Source organism: Syngnathus floridae, chromosome 9 (genome assembly GCF_059516105.1).
Source record: "Syngnathus floridae isolate MCC-2025c chromosome 9, RoL_Sflo_1.0, whole genome shotgun sequence".
In the NCBI taxonomy this organism is placed as follows: domain Eukaryota; kingdom Metazoa; phylum Chordata; class Actinopteri; order Syngnathiformes; family Syngnathidae; genus Syngnathus; species Syngnathus floridae.
The window spans coordinates 15,477,080-15,497,469 of NC_142421.1; the positions used below are offsets into that span (position 1 = coordinate 15,477,080).

At 46.1% G+C, this 20,390-nt stretch overlaps 1 protein-coding gene across 2 annotated transcripts; it reads right to left on the reverse strand.

The window, feature by feature from the left end:
• Nucleotides 1-17,350: 17,350 nt before the first annotated feature.
• Nucleotides 17,351-18,528, reverse strand: LOC148393669 (janus kinase and microtubule-interacting protein 3-like). 2 transcript variants are annotated; one of them, XM_088385737.1, is made up of 3 exons: nt 18,220-18,528; nt 18,015-18,140; nt 17,351-17,645 (listed from the first exon to the last, which is right to left on the reverse strand). In XM_088385737.1, exons 1-2 carry the CDS (start codon nt 18,430-18,432, stop codon nt 18,024-18,026), a joined length of 330 nt encoding a protein of 109 aa, XP_088241863.1. In that variant the 5' UTR covers nt 18,433-18,528; the 3' UTR covers nt 17,351-17,645; nt 18,015-18,023. The 2 variants fall into 2 exon arrangements, with proteins under 2 accessions (XP_088241863.1, XP_088241862.1); XM_088385736.1 differs by having other exon boundaries at nt 17,351-18,140.
• Between the last annotated feature and the right edge of the window lie 1,862 nt (nt 18,529-20,390).

The following is a 20,390-nucleotide window of genomic DNA, read 5'->3' on the forward strand; positions in this document are numbered from 1 at the left end:
GAGTCTGCAGCTGAAGGCGGTGGACGTGGCCGGCCCCAGGGCTTCATCCAAAACACTAACCGCTCTGTCTTTCAGCTTGATCTCATCCGTCTGGATGTACAAACGGGGAGCGCTCAGGCAGGCGGGCAAACTCATTTGCCAGAATTGTGACAAAAACAAAGAGAGCAACCGGCCAATTTTTTTCTTGAATCGACTACAACACCTTTGCTGTGACAAAAGCGAAGCGAGCAACCGGACATTTTCTTCTTGTGAAATAGAATAGAATAGAATGCCTTAGGTGTCATTGCACTGCAGGTATACAACGAAATTGGGAACATAGCCACGCACCGCGCATCTGATCAGTCCTACCAGTCGGCGGATCTCCCTCTCGCAGTCTCTCTTGGTTCGGCTCAGCTCCTCCCGATGCTGGTGATGAGCCGATCGGAGCTCGGCCGCTCGGGACTGCCAGGCCTGCTGGGCCGCTGCCAGGGCTTCTTCCGCGCTCCTGGTGGAGGCGACACCGCTCGGTCTCCCGACACCGCCGCGTCTCCTCCACCTCCGCCAGCAAAGCGCCCCCCCTCCTCACCTGAGCAGACATTGCGCCACACCGGGCCGTTGAGACCGCAACGGAGCGCCGCGACGCTTACTGGGGACAAGCTACACAATACGGTAGCGGCCGCATCGAAGCCCGACGTGGCGTGCGGATAGTCAGACACGGATAGAGCGGATCACCTTGTCCATGGAGCCGTCCCTCAGGCTGAGGACCAAGGCATTCAGTCGCTGGATCTCTCCATCTTTGATTTTGATCACTCTCATCAGCTCCATTTCATGCTGCCGCAGTAATGTCTCCCTGGTAATGGCTAACTCTTTCTGCTTCTCCTCATGGAGTTTGCTTTTGAGTTCCGTCATGGCGGCGGTGGCACGGTGGTGCTCCGCCCGCAGGTCCTGACTTCTCTCTCTCTCCAGACAGCTGACCTGACATGACTTAGACTTAGACAAACTTTATTGTCATCTTGTCTGCACATGGTGCATACAAAACGAAATTCCGTTGCATACGTCTTACAACAAAGTAGTGATATTGCAGTTGAATAGAAGTAACATATCCTATGAAAATATATATATATACATATATACTATATATATATATATATATATATTAAAAATAAGTATAAAGTGCAGCAGTGATAATTATGCAATAGTGCAAGTAGGCAAAACAGTATTCAAGAGTGTGCAGAGGAATGCTAAACCATGTATTAAACTTCTATTTAAAGGGTTTATACAAGTTCAGTAAAGTTGGTAGTGCGAGATAGTGCAAGATAGAGGTCTGTAGTGTCATAAAGTACAGTTCTGTGAATGTGTGATGCAGAGTTCAGTTTAGAGCTCAACAGTTCTAGTGTTCAACAGTCTGATGACAGCAGGGAAAAAGCTGTTGCAGAACCTGGTGGACCTGCAGCGGATGCTGCAAACCTCTTCCCAGAGGGCAGCAGGGAGAACAGTCCATGGTGGGGGTGTGATGGGTCATTGATGATGTTACGGGCACGGGACATGCAGCGCTGAGATGAAATGTCCTGAATGGAGGGAAGAGGAGCCCCTATGATCCTCTCTGCTGTCCTCACCACTCTCCTCACGTTCTTCCAATCGGAGGCGGTGCAGCCTCCACACCACACAGAGAGACAGCTTGTCAGAATGCTCTCTATGGTGCTCCTGTAGAACGTCCTCATGATGGGTGGGGGCAGGTGGGCTCTCCTCATCCTCCGCAGGAAGTACAAGCGCTTCTGTGCCCTCTTGACCAGTGCCGTAGTGTTCATAGTCCAGGTGAGGTCTTCTGTGATGTGGACCCCCAGGAATTTGGTGGTGCTGACCACCTCCACAGCTGAGCTGTTGATGATCAGTGGAGCGTGGTGAGGCTGTTTTTTCCTGAAGTCGACGATGATCTCCTTCATCTTCTCCTCATTCAGGATCAGGCTGTTTTCTCTGCACCAGCCCACCAGCTGCTCCAACTCCTCTCTGTAGTCCAGGTCGTTGTTGTCTCTGATGAGCCCCACCACCGTTGTGTCGTCTGCTGACTTCACGATGTGATTGGTGGTGAACCTGAGGACGCAGTCGTGTGTCATCAGGGTGCACAGCAGGGGGCTCAGGACGCAGCCCTGAAGGGAGCCTGTGCTGAGGGTGATGACATCAGAGGTGTTCTGTCCGACCCGGACTGACTGAGGTCTGTTGGTGAGGAAGTCTAGCAGCCAGTTGCGAAGGGGGGTGTTGAAGCCCAGGTGTTCCAATTTTCCTACCAGATGCTGTGGGATGATGGTGTTAAACGCTGAGCTGAAGTCCAGGAACAGCCTCCGCACATGGGTGTTCTTCTCCTCCAGGTGAGCCAGGCTCAGGTGAAGAACGGAGGAGATGGCGTCCTGAGTGGAGCGGTTTTGCCGGTCGGCAAACTGGAACGGGTCAAATAATAGGGGGAGTCTGGAAACGAGTTGACCTTTAAGCAGCCTTTCGAAGCACTTCATCATAACCGGAGTCAGTGCAACAGGCCGGTAATCATTAAATGAGGTGATTTGAGGTTTCTTCGGCACCGGAATGATGGAGGCAGTCTTAAAGCACGCCGGCACTGTGGCTTGGCCCAGCGAGGTGTTAAAAATGTCTGTGATGACCCCAGCCAGATGACTTGCACATTCCCTGAACACACGCCCAGGAATGTTGTCGGGGCCAGGGGCCTTACAGGGGTTGACTCTCCTCAGGGTCTTCAACACATCGGCGGAGTCAAGGCAGAGTACCTCCTCTTCCTGATGGGGGACAGTTTTAACTGCTGGAGTGCCGTTTAGTGCCTCGAACCTCCCAAAGAAGTTATTTAGACCATTTAGAAAGTCAGCATCAACTACACCCACCGGGGGGGGGGAGGGTGAGTTGTAGTCTGTAATCGCCCGTATGCCTTGCCACATACTCCTGATGTTTTTGACGTCGTGGAAACGATCCTGAAATTTTCGACTGCGGTCTCGCTTCGCTATCCTGATGGCACGGTTCAAGTTGGCTCTCGCTGTCCTCAGTGTCTCCTTGTCGCCAGACTTGAAGGCAGAGTTCCGCGCTCGTAGCGTTTGACGTACCTCCTCAGTCATCCAGGGTCGTTGGTTGCCCCGGGTGATGATATTCTTAGTGGTGCTGACGTCCTCGGTGCATTTGTTGATGTAGGCTGACACAGTCATGGCACACGCATGTCTAATCTACATCGGGAAAACTGGGAGGGAGGGAGGCAGGCAGGGAGGCAGGCAGGGAGGCAGGCAGGGAGGCAGGCAGTGTCTGTCTGTTGAGGTTTTCACCTTGTTCTTCTCCTGCTGAAGTTCTAACTGGACGTCCATCAGTTTGGTTCTCAGCTCGTCATTGGCGGCCTGAAGGGCGTCCGTTCGCTCCGCCTTGGCCCGCCCTGCCGGAGCTCGTTTGGACATCTCTTACTCGAGTCTCGCCCGGTCGTCAGTCAGAGATCACAACATTTGTACCTGGAGAGCACAAACGCAGCGCTGTTTTCCACTGGCTTCGAACTCAACTTCAATCGGTACCGTAACTTACAACATCATAAACATAGAACTAGCTTGACTTATTCATTGAATAAATGCATTTGGTTCTTCAAAACTGCATCACGCAACATAGCGTGACCGAGACGGCCGTTATCCACCTGCGTGAAGTTATTTGGTGAAATGAATGAGATGTTTAAGACACCATCGTTCTGTCTCTATGTAGATGAAGGTAAATAATCAATTGCTGAAGGTCCAAAGGTGTTGTGATAAACAAATAAACATATTAGTGATTAGTGACATATTTGTGATAAACATATTAGGCAGGATAATCACATATGTTAACGTGACTGCCCACACTGTATTTATTTATGGTTATTTGTTAAATCGAGTACTGTTAGACATGAAATAGGAAGTGTTTAACATAAATGGAAGACGAAAGGGGTACTCACCATTGTAGCTCCTGCTGGTCAATGATACGAGCCTCTTCTTGCAGTGGAAAACATACAGCCAACAAACACCGTGGAACCTAAAGGAATGAAATTAAACATTAACATTTAGCCTCAACCAACATTCACAGATACAACGCAACGCAAACTACACAAACGTAAATCTTTTTAAACACAATGAGTTGTACTTACCGTGTACGCTCTAGACGGTCCACTTGCAAGCAGAAAATAAAGATATTTCTGTTGATAATCGTCGTGTTTGTATCCGGTGTCTCGCTCAAGGCCATTGCGCCCACAGATTTGAATTTTGGCGAGAGTTCAGCCTATTGACGTCATTTCCGCGGTGTAATACCCGCATATCTGAAACGGCAAAGTTAAGAGTAGAGTTAAATAAAGTTTTTAGTCAACGCAATAATTTACAACCGTTGACCAGTCGAAATAATCGTCGAAATTTGGCGTCTGTGGCTGGAAGCAGACGCCGAGTTCGACATTCCTCCCAAACGCCACACTCCTCGCTTTTCAGGGCTAAAAAAAAACAGTTGTAATTACCTTGTACGCTCTAGACGGTCAAGTTGCAAGCTGAAAACAAAAATATTTGCCTTGTTAGTCATCGTGTTACTAACCGCTGTGTCTTGTTTGCCAGAACTGCCGCTTTCCTACTTCCTGTTGTAAGCCACGCCCACGGATTATAATTTTGCCGTGAGTTCCGCCTATTGACGTCATGTCCGCGTCACATGACTGCGACGTAATATTATCTAAAACTGTTTGTGCGGTATTGTGTTGTTCTGTGCGGTATTGTGTTATTCTGTGCGGCGTCGTGTTGTTCTGTGCGGCGTCGTGTTGTTCAGTGCGACGTCGTGTTGTTCAGTGCGGCATGGTGTTGTTCAGTGCGGCATGGTGTTGTTCAGTGCGGCATGGTGTTGTTCAGTGCGGCATAATGTTGTTCAGTGCGGCATAATGTTGTTCAGTGCGGCATGGTGTTGTTCAGTGCGGCATGGTGTTGTTCAGTGCGGCATGGTGTTGTTCAGTGCGGCATAATGTTGTTCAGTGCGCCATAATGTTGTTCAGTGCGGCATGGTGTTGTTCAGTGCGGGATGGTGTTGTTCAGTGCAGGATGGTGTTGTTCAGTGCGGCATGGTGTTGTTCAATGCGGCATGGTGTTGTTCAGTGCGGGATGGTGTTGTTCAGTGCGGCATGGTGTTGTTCAGTGCGGCATAATGTTGTTCAGTGCGGCATGGTGTTGTTCAGTGCGGCATGGTGTTGTTCAGTGCGGCATGGTGTTGGTCAGTGCGGCATGGTGTTGTTCAGTGCGGAATGGTGTTGTTCAGTGCGGCATGGTGTTGTTCAGTCCGGGATGGTGTTGTTCAATGCGGGATCGTGTTGTTCAGTGCGGGGTGGTGTTGTTCAGTGCGGGATGGTGTTGTTCAGTGCGGCATGGTGTTGTTCAATGCGGCATGGTGTTGTTCAGTGCGGGATGGTGTTGTTCATTGCGGCATGGTGTTGTTCAGTGCGGCATGGTGTTGTTCAGTGCGGCATGGTGTTGTTCAGTGCGGCATGGTGTTGTTCAGTGCGGCATAATGTTTTTCAGTGCGGCATGGTGTTGTTCAGTGTGGAAAGGTGTTGTTCAGTGCAGGATGGTGTTGTTCAGTGCGGCATGGTGTTGTTCAATGCAGGATCGTGTTGTTCAGTGCAGCATAATGTTGTTCAGTGCAGCATGGTGTTGTTCAGTGCGGCATGGTGTTGTTCAATGCGGCATGGTGTTGTTCACTGCGGGATGGTGTTGTTCAATGCGGGATCGTGTTGTTCAGTGCGGCATAATGTTGTTCAGTGCAGCATGGTGTTGTTCAGTGCGGCATGGTGTTGTTCAGTGCGACATAATGTTGTTTAGTGCGGCATAATGTTGTTCAGTGCGGCATAATGTTGTTCAGTGCGGCATGGTGTTGTTCAGTGCGGCATGGTGTTGTTCAGTGCGGCATGGTGTTGTTCAGTGCAGGATGGTGTTGTTCAGTGCGGCATGGTGTTGTTCAATGCGGCATGGTGTTGTTCAGTGCGGGATGGTGTTGTTCAGTGCAGGATGGTGTTGTTCAGTGCGGCATGGTGTTGTTCAGTGCGGAATGGTGTTGTTCAGTGCGGCATGGTGTTGTTCAGTGCGGCATGGTGTTGTTCAGTGCAGGATGGTGTTGTTCAATGCGGGATCGTGTTGTTCAGTGCGGCATGGTGTTGTTCAGTGCGGCATGGTGTTGTTCAGTGCAGCATAATGTTGTTCAGTGCGGCATGGTGTTGTTCAGTGGGGCATGGTGTTGTTCAGTGCGGCATGGTGTTGTTCAGTGCGGCATGGTGTTGTTCAGTGCGGCATAATGTTGTCCAGTGCGCCATAATGTTGTTCAGTGCGGCATGGTGTTGTTTAGTGCGGGATGGTGTTGTTCAGTGCAGGATGGTGTTGTTCAGTGCGGCATGGTGTTGTTCAATGCGGCATGGTGTTGTTCAGTGCGGGATGGTGTTGTTCAGTGCGGCATGGTGTTGTTCAGTGCGGCATAATGTTGTTCAGTGCGGCATGGTGTTGTTCAGTGCGGCATGGTGTTGTTCAGTGCGGCATGGTGTTGTTCAGTGCGGCATGGTGTTGTTCAGTGCGGAATGGTGTTGTTCAGTGCGGCATGGTGTTGTTCAGTGCGGGATGGTGTTGTTCAATGCGGGATCGTGTTGTTCAGTGCGGGGTGGTGTTGTTCAGTGCAGGATGGTGTTGTTCAGTGCAGGATGGTGTTGTTCAGTGCGGCATGGTGTTGTTCAATGCAGGATCGTGTTGTTCAGTGCAGCATAATGTTGTTCAGTGCAGCATGGTGTTGTTCAGTGCGGCATGGTGTTGTTCAATATGGCATGGTGTTGTTCAGTGCGGGATGGTGTTGTTCAGTGCGGCATGGTGTTTTTCAGTGCGGCATAATGTTGTTCAGTGCGGCATGGTGTTGTTCAGTGCGGCATGGTGTTGTTCAGTGCAGGATGGTGTTGTTCAGTGCGGCATGGTGTTGTTCAATGCAGGATCGTGTTGTTCAGTGCAGCATAATGTTGTTCAGTGCAGCATGGTGTTGTTCAGTGCGGCATGGTGTTGTTCAATGCGGCATGGTGTTGTTCACTGCGGGATGGTGTTGTTCAATGCGGGATCGTGTTGTTCAGTGCGGCATAATGTTGTTCAGTGCAGCATGGTGTTGTTCAGTGCGGCATGGTGTTGTTCAGTGCGACATAATGTTGTTTAGTGCGGCATAATGTTGTTCAGTGCGGCATAATGTTGTTCAGTGCGGCATGGTGTTGTTCAGTGCGGCATGGTTTTGTTCAGTGCGGCATGGTGTTGTTCAGTGCAGGATGGTGTTGTTCAGTGCGGCATGGTGTTGTTTAATGCGGCATGGTGTTGTTCAGTGCGGGATGGTGTTGTTCAGTGCAGGATGGTGTTGTTCAGTGCGGCATGGTGTTGTTCAGTGCGGAATGGTGTTGTTCAGTGCGGCATGGTGTTGTTCAGTGCGGCATGGTGTTGTTCAGTGCAGGATGGTGTTGTTCAATGCGGGATCGTGTTGTTCAGTGCGGCATGGTGTTGTTCAGTGCGGCATGGTGTTGTTCAGTGCGGCATAATGTTGTTCAGTGCGGCATGGTGTTGTTCAGTGCGGCATGGTGTTGTTCAGTGCGGCATGGTGTTGTTCAGTGCGGCATGGTGTTGTTCAGTGCGGCATAATGTTGTCCAGTGCGCCATAATGTTGTTCAGTGCGGCATAATGTTGTTCAGTGCGGCATGGTGTTGTTCAGTGCGGCATGGTGTTGTTCAGTGCGACATAATGTTGTTCAGTGCGGCATAATGTTGTTCAGTGCGGCATGGTGTTGTTCAGTGCGGCATGGTGTTGTTCAGTGCGGCATGGTGTTGTTCAGTGCGGCATGGTGTTGTTCAGTGCAGGATGGTGTTGTTCAGTGCAGGATGGTGTTGTTCAATGCGGCATGGTGTTGTTCAGTGCGGGATGGTGTTGTTCAGTGCAGGATGGTGTTGTTCAGTGCGGCATGGTGTTGTTCAGTGCGGAATGGTGTTGTTCAGTGCGGCATGGTGTTGTTCAGTGCGGCATGGTGTTGTTCAGTGCAGGATGGTGTTGTTCAATGCGGGATGGTGTTGTTCAGTGCGGGATGGTGTTGTTCAGTGCAGGATGGTGTTGTTCAGTGCGGCATGGTGTTGTTCAATGCGGCATGGTGTTGTTCAGTGCAGGATGGTGTTGTTCAGTGCGGCATGGTGTTGTTCAATGCGGCATGAAGTTGTTCAATGCGGCATGGTGTTGTTCAGTGCGGCATGGTGTTGTTCAGTGCGGCATGGTGTTGTTCAGTGCAGCGTAATGTTGTTCAGTGCGGCATGGTGTTGTTCAGTGCGGAATGGTGTTGTTCAGTGTGGCATGGTGTTGTTCAGTGCGGGATGGTGTTGTTCAGTGCGGCATGGTGTTGCTCAGTGCGGCATGGTGTTGTTCAGTGCGGGATGGTGTTGTTCATTGCGGCATGGTGTTGTTCAGTGCGGCATGGTGTTGTTCAGTGCGGCATGGTGTTGTTCAGTGCGGCATAATGTTGTTCAGTGCGCCATAATGTTGTTCAGTGCGGCATGGTGTTGTTCAGTGCGGGATGGTGTTGTTCAGTGCAGGATGGTGTTGTTCAGTGCGGCATGGTGTTGTTCAATGCGGGATCGTGTTGTTCAGTGCGGCATGGTGTTGTTCAGTGCGGCATGGTGTTGTTCAGTGCGGCATGGTGTTGTTCAGTGCGGCATGGTGTTGTTCAGTGCGGCATAATGTTGTTCAGTGCGGCATAATGTTGTTCAGTGCGGCATAATGTTGTTCAGTGCGGCATAATGTTGTTCAGTGCGGGATGGTGTTGTTCATTGCGGCATGGTGTTGTTCAGTGCGGCATGGTGTTGTTCAGTGCGGCATGGTGTTGTTCAGTGCGGGATGGTGTTGTTCAGTGCAGGATGGTGTTGTTCAGTGCGGCATGGTGTTGTTCAGTGCGGCATGGTGTTGTTCATTTCGGCATAATGTTGTTCAGTGCGGCATAATGTTCAGTGCGGCATGGTGTTGTTCAGTGCGGGATGGTGTTGTTCAGTGCGTTATAATGTTGTTCAGTGCGGCATGGTGTTGTTCAGTGCGGCATGGTGTTGTTCAGTGCGGCATGGTGTTGTTCAGTGCGGCATAATGTTGTTCAGTGCGGCATGGTGTTGTTCAGTGCGGCATGGTGTTGTTCAGTGCGGGATGGTGTTGTTCAGTGCGGGATGGTGTAGTTCAGTGCGGCATGGTGTTCAATGCGGAATGGTGTTGTTCAGTGCAGGATGGTGTTCAGTGCGGCATGGTGTTGTTCAGTGCGGCATAATGTTGTTCAGTGCGGCATGGTGTTGTTCAGTGCGGCATGGTGTTGTTCAGTGCGGCATGGTGTTGTTCAGTGCGGCATAATGTTGTTCAGTGCGGCATGGTGTTTTTCAGTGCGGCATGGTGTTGTTCAGTGCGGCATAATGTTCAGTGCGGCATAATGTTGTTCAGTGCGGCATGGTGTTGTTCAGTGCGGGATGGTGTTGTTCAGTGCAGGATGGTGTTGTTCAGTGCGGCATGGTGTTCAGTGCGGGATGGTGTCTTTCAGTGCGGCATGGTGTCGTTCAGTGCGGCATGGTGTCTTTCAGTGCGGCATGGTGTCGTTCAGTGAGGCATGGTGTTGTTCAGTGCGGCATGGTGTTGTTTAGTGCGGCATGGTGTTGTTCAGTGCGGGATGGTGTTGTTCAGTGTGGCATGGTGTTCAGTGCGGCATGGTGTTGTTCAGTGCGGTATCGTGTTGTTCAGTGCGGTATCGTGTTTCTCAGTGCGGTATCGTGTTGTTCAGTGCAGTATCGTTGTGTTGTTCGTATTGTGTTTAACACTTAGCCTCTAACACTTAGCCTCTAACACTTAGCCTCTAGCATCTAGAAGGTAAATAAATAGGAAGGAAGGACTCACCGGTGACGTCTTCGCCCACGTCCAAGCGTTGTACTTTGTATTTTCATCCTTCTGACAGTGGAAAACATAGCCAACAAACACCGTGGAACCTAAACGAATGAAAGAAAACTATCATTTGGCCACAACCAACATTCACAGATACAACACAATGTGACGTGCGGGGTTGAGGTTAAAGGTTGAGTGAAGGGCCCTCGTTTTAAACTACTTTTTTGAAAAGGATTGGGAACAAGTAAGACGTATTTAATTTATTTAATGGGAAGTAGTAAGAGCTATTGAATTTAATCTATGTATTATATTCTATTGTATTGTATTCTGTTGTATTCTTTTGGATTGTATTCACACTAACCCCACTAAAACTTCAGCCCACAAAAACTCGCCTCTGGCGCCTAGCCTCTGGCACTTAGCCTCTAACACTTAGCCTTTAACACTTAGCCTTTAACACTTAGCCTTTAACACTTAGCCTAGAAGGTGAATAAATAGGGTTAAAGGTTGAGTGAAGGGACCTCGTTTTAAACTACTTTTTTGTAAAGGAGTGGGAACAAGTAAGACGTATTTAATTTATTTAATGGGAAGTAGTAAGACTTATTAAATTTATTTAATCTACTTTTCTTCCCAGGCAAAATTTGATGTGCTGCAATTCCAAATTTCCAAAGTGAATGAAGGAATGAAGTCCTTTAAATTATGATTTTGTATAAATACTAGGCATTAACACAAAATCGACGGCACAAAATGGGCAGACTTTACTTGTTTGAAAAGGACTGGTTACAAGACAGACTTTTTTAATTTATTTAATGGGAAGAAGACTTATTTAGTTTAATTGATCTATTTTTGTTCCCTGGCAAAATTCGATTTGCTGCAATTCCAAATTTCCAAAGTGAATGAAGGAAAGAAGTCGTTTAAATTATGATTTTGTTTAAATACTAGGCATAGACACAAAATCTACGGCACAAAATGGGCAGACTTTACTTGTTTGAAGAGGACTGGTTACAAGACAGACTTTTCTGATTTATTTAATGGGAAGAAGACTTATTTAGTTTATTTAATCTATTTTTGTTCCCTGGCAAAATTGGATTTGCTGAAATTGTATTTTGCCAAATCTTGCCTTGAGACCTGATAGGAAGTATTAAACGCTTAGTTAAATCAATACAAGTTGGTAATAAGAGCGAGTAATGTTGGTTGAACCGATGAATGAAGGTTGAAAGCAATTTAAATTATGACTTTGTATAAATACTAGATATTAACAGAACATCTACTGCGCGAAATGGGCAGAGTTTACTTGTTTGAGAAGGAGTGGCTTATTCAAAACTAAGATTTATTTAATCTGTTTGTTCCCAGGCAAAATTGGATGTGATGCAATTCCAAATTTCACCACATGATGGTGCCCAATTTTGACTTCATAGGACATATTAAACACTTAGCTTGTTATTATGTTCAAGGTAATCAGATTTGTTTATTATTCTAATGGCCTCTTCAAAGCTATTCTGGATTACTACTTTGGATCTATTCTACATTACTTGGCAACAACATACTCTGTAACAGATTAGGCAGTATAATCATATCTGTTAACTTGAGAGTGCCCACACTCAATCTACTTATCGTGATGTGTTAAATCAATTACTGTTAGACATTATTTGTCTGATAATCTACCAAATCTTTGAATTGAAGAATTTGTGATTTAATTAATAGCTTGTTGTTATGTTAAGGGTAATCAGACTTGTATATAATTCTAATGGCCTTCTTTTGAAAACTATTCTGAATTACAACTTTGGATCTTATATTACTTTGCAACAATCTACTCCGTGACAGATTAGGCAGTATAATCACATATGTTAACTTCAGTGCCCACACTGTATTTATTTATGGTTATTTGTTAAATCAAGTACTGTTAGACATGAAATAGGAAGTGTTTAACATAAATGTTATGGCTACTCACCATTGTAGCTCGCTCCTGGTCAATGATACGAGCCTCTTCTTGCAGTGGAAAACTTGCAGCCAACAAACACCGTGGAACCTAAAGGAATGAAATTAAACATTAACATTTCGCCTCGACCAATTTTCACACGTACAACGCAACGCGGCTACACTTCTGCTATTACAAACGTAAATCTCCTTAAACACAATGAGTGTTACTTACCGTGTACGCTCTAGACGGTCCAGTTGCAAGCAGAAAATAAAGATATTTCTGTTGATAATCGTCGCTGCTCAGTGGCTCACGGCCATCGCGCCAACAGATTTGAATTTTGGCGGAGGTTCGGGCAATTACGTCATATCCACGGCACATGACTGCGACGTAATACCCGCTTATCTGAAACGGCAGTTAAAAGTAGAGTTACATCAAGTTTTCTTGGAACCTAAACGAATGAAAGAAAACTATCATTTGGCCACAACCAACATTCACAGATACAACACAACGTGCGGGGTTGGGGTTAAAGATTGAGTGAAGGGCCCTCGTTTTAAACTACTGTTTTGAAAAGGAGTGGGAACAAGTAAGACGTATTTAATTTATTTAATGGGAAGTAGTAAGACTTATTAAATTTATTTAATCTACTTTTCTTCCCAGGCAAAATTTGATGTGCTGCAATTCCAAATTTCCAAAGTGAATGAAGGAATGAAGTCCTTTAAATTATGATTTTGTATAAATACTAGGCATTAACACAAAATCGACGGCACAAAATGGGCAGACTTTACTTGTTTGAAAAGGACTGGTTACAAGACAGACTTTTTTAATTTATTTAATGGGAAGAAGACTTATTTAGTTTAATTGATCTATTTTTGTTCCCTGCCAAAATTCGATTTGCTGCAATTCCAAATTTCCAAAGTGAATGAAGGAAAGAAGTCGTTTAAATTATGATTTTGTTTAAATACTAGGCATAGACACAAAATCTACGGCACAAAATGGGCAGACTTTACTTGTTTGAAGAGGACTGGTTACAAGACAGACTTTTCTGATTTATTTAATGGGAAGAGGACTTATTTAGTTTATTTAATCTATTTTTGTTCCCTGGCAAAATTGGATTTGCTGAAATTGTATTTTGCCAAATCTCGATTTGAGACCTGATAGGAAGTATTAAACGCTTAGTTAAATCAATACAAGTTGGTAATAAGAGCGAGTAATGTTGGTTGAACCGATGAATGAAGGTTGAAAGCAATTTAAATTATGACTTTGTATAAATACTAGATATTAACAGAACATCTACTGCGCAAAATGGGCAGAGTTTACTTGTTTGAGAAGGAGTGGCTTATTCAAAACTAAGATTTATGTAATCTGTTTGTTCCCAGGCAAAATTGGATGTGATGCAATTCCAAATTTCACCACATGATGGTGCCCAATTTTGACTTCATAGGACATATTAAACACTTAGCTTGTTATTATGTTCAAGGTAATCAGATTTGTTTATCATTCTAATGGCCTCTTCAAAACTATTCTGGATTACTACTTTGGATCTATTCTACATTACTTGGCAACAACATACTCTGTAACAGATTAGGCAGTATAATCACATATGTTAACTTGAGAGTGCCCACACTCAATCTACTTATCGTGATGTGTTAAATCAATTACTGTTAGACATTATTTGTCTGATAATCTACCAAATCTTTGAATTGAAGAATTTGTGATTTAATTAATAGCTTGTTCAGGGTAATCAGACTTGTATATAATTCTAATGGCCTTCTTTTGAAAACTATTCTGAATTACAACTTTGGATCTTATATTACTTTGCAACAATCTACTCCGTGACAGATTAGGCAGTATAATCACATATGTTAACTTCAGTGCCCACACTGTATTTATTTATGGTTATTTGTTAAATCAAGTACGGTTAGACATGAAATAGGAAGTGTTTAACATAAATGTTATGGCTACTCACCATTGTAGCTCGCTCCTGGTCAATGATACGAGCCTCTTCTTGCAGTGGAAAACTTGCAGCCAACAAACACCGTGGAACCTAAAGGAATGAAATTAAACATTAACATTTCGCCTCGACCAATTTTCACACGTACAACGCAACGCGGCTACACTTCTGCTATTACAAACGTAAATCTCCTTAAACACAATGAGTGTTACTTACCGTGTACGCTCTAGACGGTCCAGTTGCAAGCAGAAAATAAAGATATTTCTGTTGATAATCGTCGCTGCTCAGTGGCTCACGGCCATCGCGCCAACAGATTTGAATTTTGGCGGAGGTTCGGGCAATTACGTCATATCCGCGGCATTTGACTGCGACGTAATACCCGCTTATCTGAAACGGCAGTTAAAAGTAGAGTTACATCAAGTTTTCTTGGAACCTAAACGAATGAAAGAAAACTATCATTTGGCCACAACCAACATTCACAGATACAACACAACGTGCGGGGTTGAGGTTAAAGATTGAGTGAAGGGCCCTCGTTTTAAACTACTGTTTTGAAAAGGAGTGGGAACAAGTAAGACGTATTTAATTTATTTAATGGGAAGTAGTAAGACTTATTAAATTTATTTAATCTACTTTTCTTCCCAGGCAAAATTTGATGTGCTGCAATTCCAAATTTCCAAAGTGAATGAAGGAATGAAGTCCTTTAAATTATGATTTTGTATAAATACTAGGCATTAACACAAAATCGACGGCACAAAATGGGCAGACTTTACTTGTTTGAAAAGGACTGGTTACAAGACAGACTTTTTTAATTTATTTAATGGGAAGAAGACTTATTTAGTTTAATTGATCTATTTTTGTTCCCTGCCAAAATTCGATTTGCTGCAATTCCAAATTTCCAAAGTGAATGAAGGAAAGAAGTCGTTTAAATTATGATTTTGTTTAAATACTAGGCATAGACACAAAATCTACGGCACAAAATGGGCAGACTTTACTTGTTTGAAGAGGACTGGTTACAAGACAGACTTTTCTGATTTATTTAATGGGAAGAGGACTTATTTAGTTTATTTAATCTATTTTTGTTCCCTGGCAAAATTGGATTTGCTGAAATTGTATTTTGCCAAATCTCGATTTGAGACCTGATAGGAAGTATTAAACGCTTAGTTAAATCAATACAAGTTGGTAATAAGAGCGAGTAATGTTGGTTGAACCGATGAATGAAGGTTGAAAGCAATTTAAATTATGACTTTGTATAAATACTAGATATTAACAGAACATCTACTGCGCAAAATGGGCAGAGTTTACTTGTTTGAGAAGGAGTGGTTTATTCAAAACTAAGATTTATGTAATCTGTTTGTTCCCAGGCAAAATTGGATGTGATGCAATTCCAAATTTCACCACATGATGGTGCCCAATTTTGACTTCATAGGACATATTAAACACTTAGCTTGTTATTATGTTCAAGGTAATCAGATTTGTTTATCATTCTAATGGCCTCTTCAAAACTATTCTGGATTACTACTTTGGATCTATTCTACATTACTTGGCAACAACATACTCTGTAACAGATTAGGCAGTATAATCACATATGTTAACTTGAGAGTGCCCACACTCAATCTACTTATCGTGATGTGTTAAATCAATTACTGTTAGACATTATTTGTCTGATAATCTACCAAATCTTTGAATTGAAGAATTTGTGATTTAATTAATAGCTTGTTCAGGGTAATCAGACTTGTATATAATTCTAATGGCCTTCTTTTGAAAACTATTCTGAATTACAACTTTGGATCTTATATTACTTTGCAACAATCTACTCGGTGACAGATTAGGCAGTATAATCACATATGTTAACTTCAGTGCCCACACTGTATTTATTTATGGTTATTTGTTAAATCAAGTACTGTTAGACATGAAATAGGAAGTGTTTAACATAAATGTTATGGCTACTCACCATTGTAGCTCGCTCCTGGTCAATGATATGAGCCTCTTCTTGCAGTGGAAAACTTGCAGCCAACAAACACCGTGGAACCTAAAGGAATGAAATTAAACATTAACATTTCGCCCGGACCAACATTCACACGTACAACGCAACGCGGCTACACTTCTGCTATTACAAACGTAAATCTCCTTAAACACAACGAGTGTTACTTACCGTGTACGCTCTAGGCAAAATTGGATGTGATGCAATTCCAAATCTATCTGAAACGGCAGTTAAAAGTAGAGTTACATCAAGTTTTCTTTTTTAATCAACACAATCATTTACAACCGTTGACCAGAAAGAATCGTCAAAATTCGACGTCCCCCACAAACGCCACGCTCACTCGCTTTTCAGGGCAACAAAAGTACTTCTTTTTAAAAACGATGAGTTGTACTTACCGTGTACGCTCTGGACGGTCCAGTTGCAAGCAGAAAATAAAAATATTTCTCTTGTTAGTCGTATGTTACCATCCGCTGTGTCTTTGTCAACATCGCCGCCATTTTCCTACTTCCTGCTGCGAGCCACGCCCACGGATTTAAATTTGGGCGGAAGCTCTTTCCATTGGCGTCGTTTTCGCGTATAGCAAATCCGATTGGTTGGGAAGGGGGCACGGTTATGCAGCCGAGGGGTCCTGTGATCGGTGGGATGTAAAGTAGGCGTCGACGTCACGTCCGCGTCACGTGACCACGACGTGGCAGACGTCATATAGCAACCGCTGTTTTGTTTAGTAGACTTACAGTTGTTATGCATTGACATAATGGCGCACACACCAAATAGATTTAAATAAATTAAATAATTCTTCTGCCCACTCTCTTTTAAACAAGTTAACTCTCCCCGCGGATTTGAATTCCGGCGAAAGTTACGCCCATCGACGTCACGTATGTCACGTGACCACGACGTGGCAGATGTCATATAGCAACCGCTGTTTTGTTTAGTAGATTTACAGTTGTTATGCATTGGCATAATGGTGTGCACTCAAAATAGATTTAAATAAATTAAATATTTCTTCTGCCTACTCCCTTTTAAACAAGTTAACTCTGCCCACGTCCATTGACGTCTTGTCTGCGTCACGTGACCACGACGTAGCGACGTCATATAGTAACCGCTGTTTTGACCAGTAGACTTAGTTATTATGCGTTGACATAATGGCGCACTGGTTAGCATGGCCACCTCTTAAGCATGATGATGCGGGTTCGACGCCTGATCAATGTTAGCATGGAGTGAGCTGAAGTGCATGGCGCTGAAGATTTGAATCTTTGAAATGCGCTGAGGTCTGACATATCAGGCAGAATGGTTTGCCATCACGTTCAACAAAAAATAGAAACTTTCCCACTCTGATTAAAACGTCCTGTGTTCATCTACGTATTTTCGTTTTGCTGTGCATCTTTTCCCTGCCATTTCGAGAGCCCAATTGACACTCATAGTTTAAAGAAATGTGTTTGCCCATCCTACTTTGTGGAATTTCACCACATGCGCTTTTGACCAAAATACCAAATTGAACTCAAGTGAAGCCAACACGCACAACCCCCCCCCCCCACACACACACACACACACACACAAATGTTGATATGAACATAAAAGAGCCGCATGCGGTTCGGGAGTTGCGGCTTGGCCAAACCTGTACTATACAACTTTATTTGTATAAAATTTTCACAACAGCTGTCACACAAACAAAGCGGGAAAAACCGAAGACGTGCGTGTTCCGCCAACGCTGGATTTATTTGCACCTTTGAAAAGACACCGTATTGCCGCAGATGTGGCAAAGAGTACTTTTGGGCATCTGAGACGGAAGGATGTCCAAAGCATCACGTCACCTGCTCTGGTAGGCATGGTGGTGGGACGTTGAGGTCAACCGCTTTGGGGTTGGCTGAATCTTTGATCGCAGGATGCCACACACTTGAAGACAGAAGCAGAAAAGCAGAGCTAAATGCAAAATGTACTCACCGGTGACTCCAATTTTTTTCCCCCCTGAAGAAACAGCTGGACGGGTGGCCCCGGCTGGCCAGTGGGACTCTTGTTATTCTGACCCTTTTTAGTGCGCGTTTGGGGCAACAACCGTTTTTTGTGGCGCTCTCTTCTGGTTCAAAAGTGCCCTGCATGTGAATTTGCTTTTCCTGCCTTCTGATTGGATGAGCGCCGGTGTGACGCGGTGCCTCTGTCACCGTGGCGGGGGGTATACGTTGGCATCGGAGCGTCTGCCAACGTCTGAGACCGGCTGGCAGTGTATCGGAGGTGTCGAGTGCGGTGCCGCTGGAGCTCACTCACCAGCTGGTGTTAGGGCCACAGAATGAAGGCCAAGGAGAAGAATAGAAAGAGAAACAGAAACTTCTCCTCCAATTGTTTGATTTGTCTCTTCTGAGCTTCGATGAATTCTTTCAGCTCTTTGTTCCTCTAGGACGGACAAATGGAAAGTGGCATTCAAAAGCCAGTAAGCGTGCAAGTAAGTGCCGGGCTGGCTTTGGGCCCTTACCTGTTGCGCGCTGTGCAGCAGATCCATTCTCTCTTGGAGAATGCAAGCGTCGCGCTCCCTCAACTCGCACATCAGGGCTCGCTTCCATTGGTCCACGGCGCTCCTAAGCTCTTCTCTCTGATCCGCCGTCAGCACGTCATTCACGCCAGCGTGGCTGGCTTTTTCGCCGTCCGTGGCGGGGCAGTCCCGCTGCGGTAGCGCCTCGTACAACATGGCCTCCAGCTCCAGGATCCTCTGGGCCGCAATCCTCGTCCATCAGTGGTCCGGCGGGAGATTTGAGGGCGGCTTACCTTATGAGCCTGGTCCATGGAACACTTCCTGAAGTCCAACTCTTCATCCAGGTAGCCCTTCTGCTTGCAGAACATATCCTAGCACAGCTCAAGGTCAGAATTGTTGGGGCACATTGCCGGAGTTCCCCTTGGCTGATGTCGCGTGTCTGTCTACCTTCTCACTTTCAATGTCCAACATCTTCTGTTGAAGTGCTGACTTGGTCACTTTGATGTATTCTAACCACTGAGGAAAGGCTGCTGTCACATAAGCAGAATGCGAGAGCGTGCGTGGACGTGCGCGTTACCTTCTCGGCTAGGGTGAGAAGGGTCCTGGCGTGAATCACGACCACCTGCTCCTCGTTGGTGAGATTCTGCAAGAGCCCAAAGGCACAGCGTCAACAAGCTTCTTTCAGCGCAAAGCCTTCCAAAAGTCACATTTGAGCCGCCGAGTCTCGTGGAGTGCGAACATAAGGAGTTCGACATACACTTACGGCGTTATAGCCCAGGATGTCCAGCTTCTTCATCAGATCACTGATGACGATGTCCGGGGGAAAGGCGCAAGGAGCAATGTAAGGTGTTCTGGGACCTCGGGTTAAGGTTAGGGTTGCGAGGGACGCCTTACGTACGCTCACGCCCTCGGCCTCGCAGTAGATCTGCAAAGGGCTGAGGCCGTCTGGGAAACGGACTTGCAGAAAGTTCAAGACGGGGGAGCGCCACTCCCTCTCCTGAAAGGCAGAGGCATGCATCCGTCCGTCCGTCCGTCCGTCCGTCACATCTCTGGCCTCAACACGCTTGTGCGAGTCTTCCCACCTCCAGCTCCAGGATGCGGAACTCAAGCAGTTCGTTTTGGTCTCGGATATCCTGGATGTGCTCTTTCAGACGCGCTTCTTCCGCCTCCATCCGCCTGACCTGAAAAGACAGTCAGACCTCATCTGCGGGGCTTCCCGACAGGTGTGACGCCAAGCGACTCCGCCCAGCGCCTTTCTTTCCGTCACCTTTTCGGCCAACTGCTGATTGCTCTGACGCAGCAGCTGCTTCTCCTCCACCCACTTGACATTCTAGAAGAGACAAACGCGTGGACAGCTTTGGAATGTTGTGTCATTTTCATCCACAAATTCTTTGGTTGACTGGAAAATGACATTTGCTTTTCTCCGCATTTTCCCAGCCACGTTCGGGGGGGGGGGGGGGGGGGGTTGGTCCAGTAATGCCAGACGGATGAGTGACTGAAGAATGTAGCTATTTTGTCTGAGAAAAAGGTGTGCTCATTGATGAGCTTACCTGTCCTTGTTGCTTCAGCGCTGACTCCAGATCTGCTACTCTGCTTTGATAGTGACCCATTTCTACCATCAGCTTTTCTCTGGTCTGAAAGGAGGAGGAGGGAGGCTCCTCCTCCTCCTTTCAGACCAGAGAACACCCGAGGCTGGGTGAGAACGGGGAGGCTGCGACCCGGCCGGGGGTTGCGGGAAGGGGCGCCACCTTGATCTCCTTCTCGGCGTCGTAGTCCCCTTTCGCTGGTCTGGGCTAGCAGAGCGTAGGCTCGTTGCAGCGCTTGATATTCTTGCGTCAGCTGGCGGTAGCGAAGCTCCGCCTCTTCATGCACACACCAATGCAACACAGCACTAGTACCAGAATCAGTCAGACCGGCGACAAAGCACCCGCGACGCAAAGACGAGTCCGATTCCAGGCTGAAGAGGAATGTTTGGTGCCAATACGCTGGCAGAAATGGCGGGCTACCTCTTCGGGTTCCGTGTCGGGGGTTCTGTCGGTGTGAAAAGACAAGGACGATCCGTCCGAGTCCACCAACACGTCTTCGTCGTAGCCGTAAAATGTTTCGATGACCTGCGGGCGCGGAAGCAAACATCTCTCTGAACAAACTGAAGCGACACCTCACGATGAATCGAC

Coding starts and splice junctions, on each gene's coding strand:
- LOC148393669 (XM_088385737.1), bottom strand. CDS start 18,432: ATGTTGTACGAGGCGCTACCGCAGCGGGACTGCCCCGCCACGGACGGC. Junction 18,141..18,219: donor TGCTGCACAGCGCGCAACAG/GTAAGGGCCCAA, acceptor TGTCCGTCCTAG/AGGAACAAAGAGCTGAAAGA.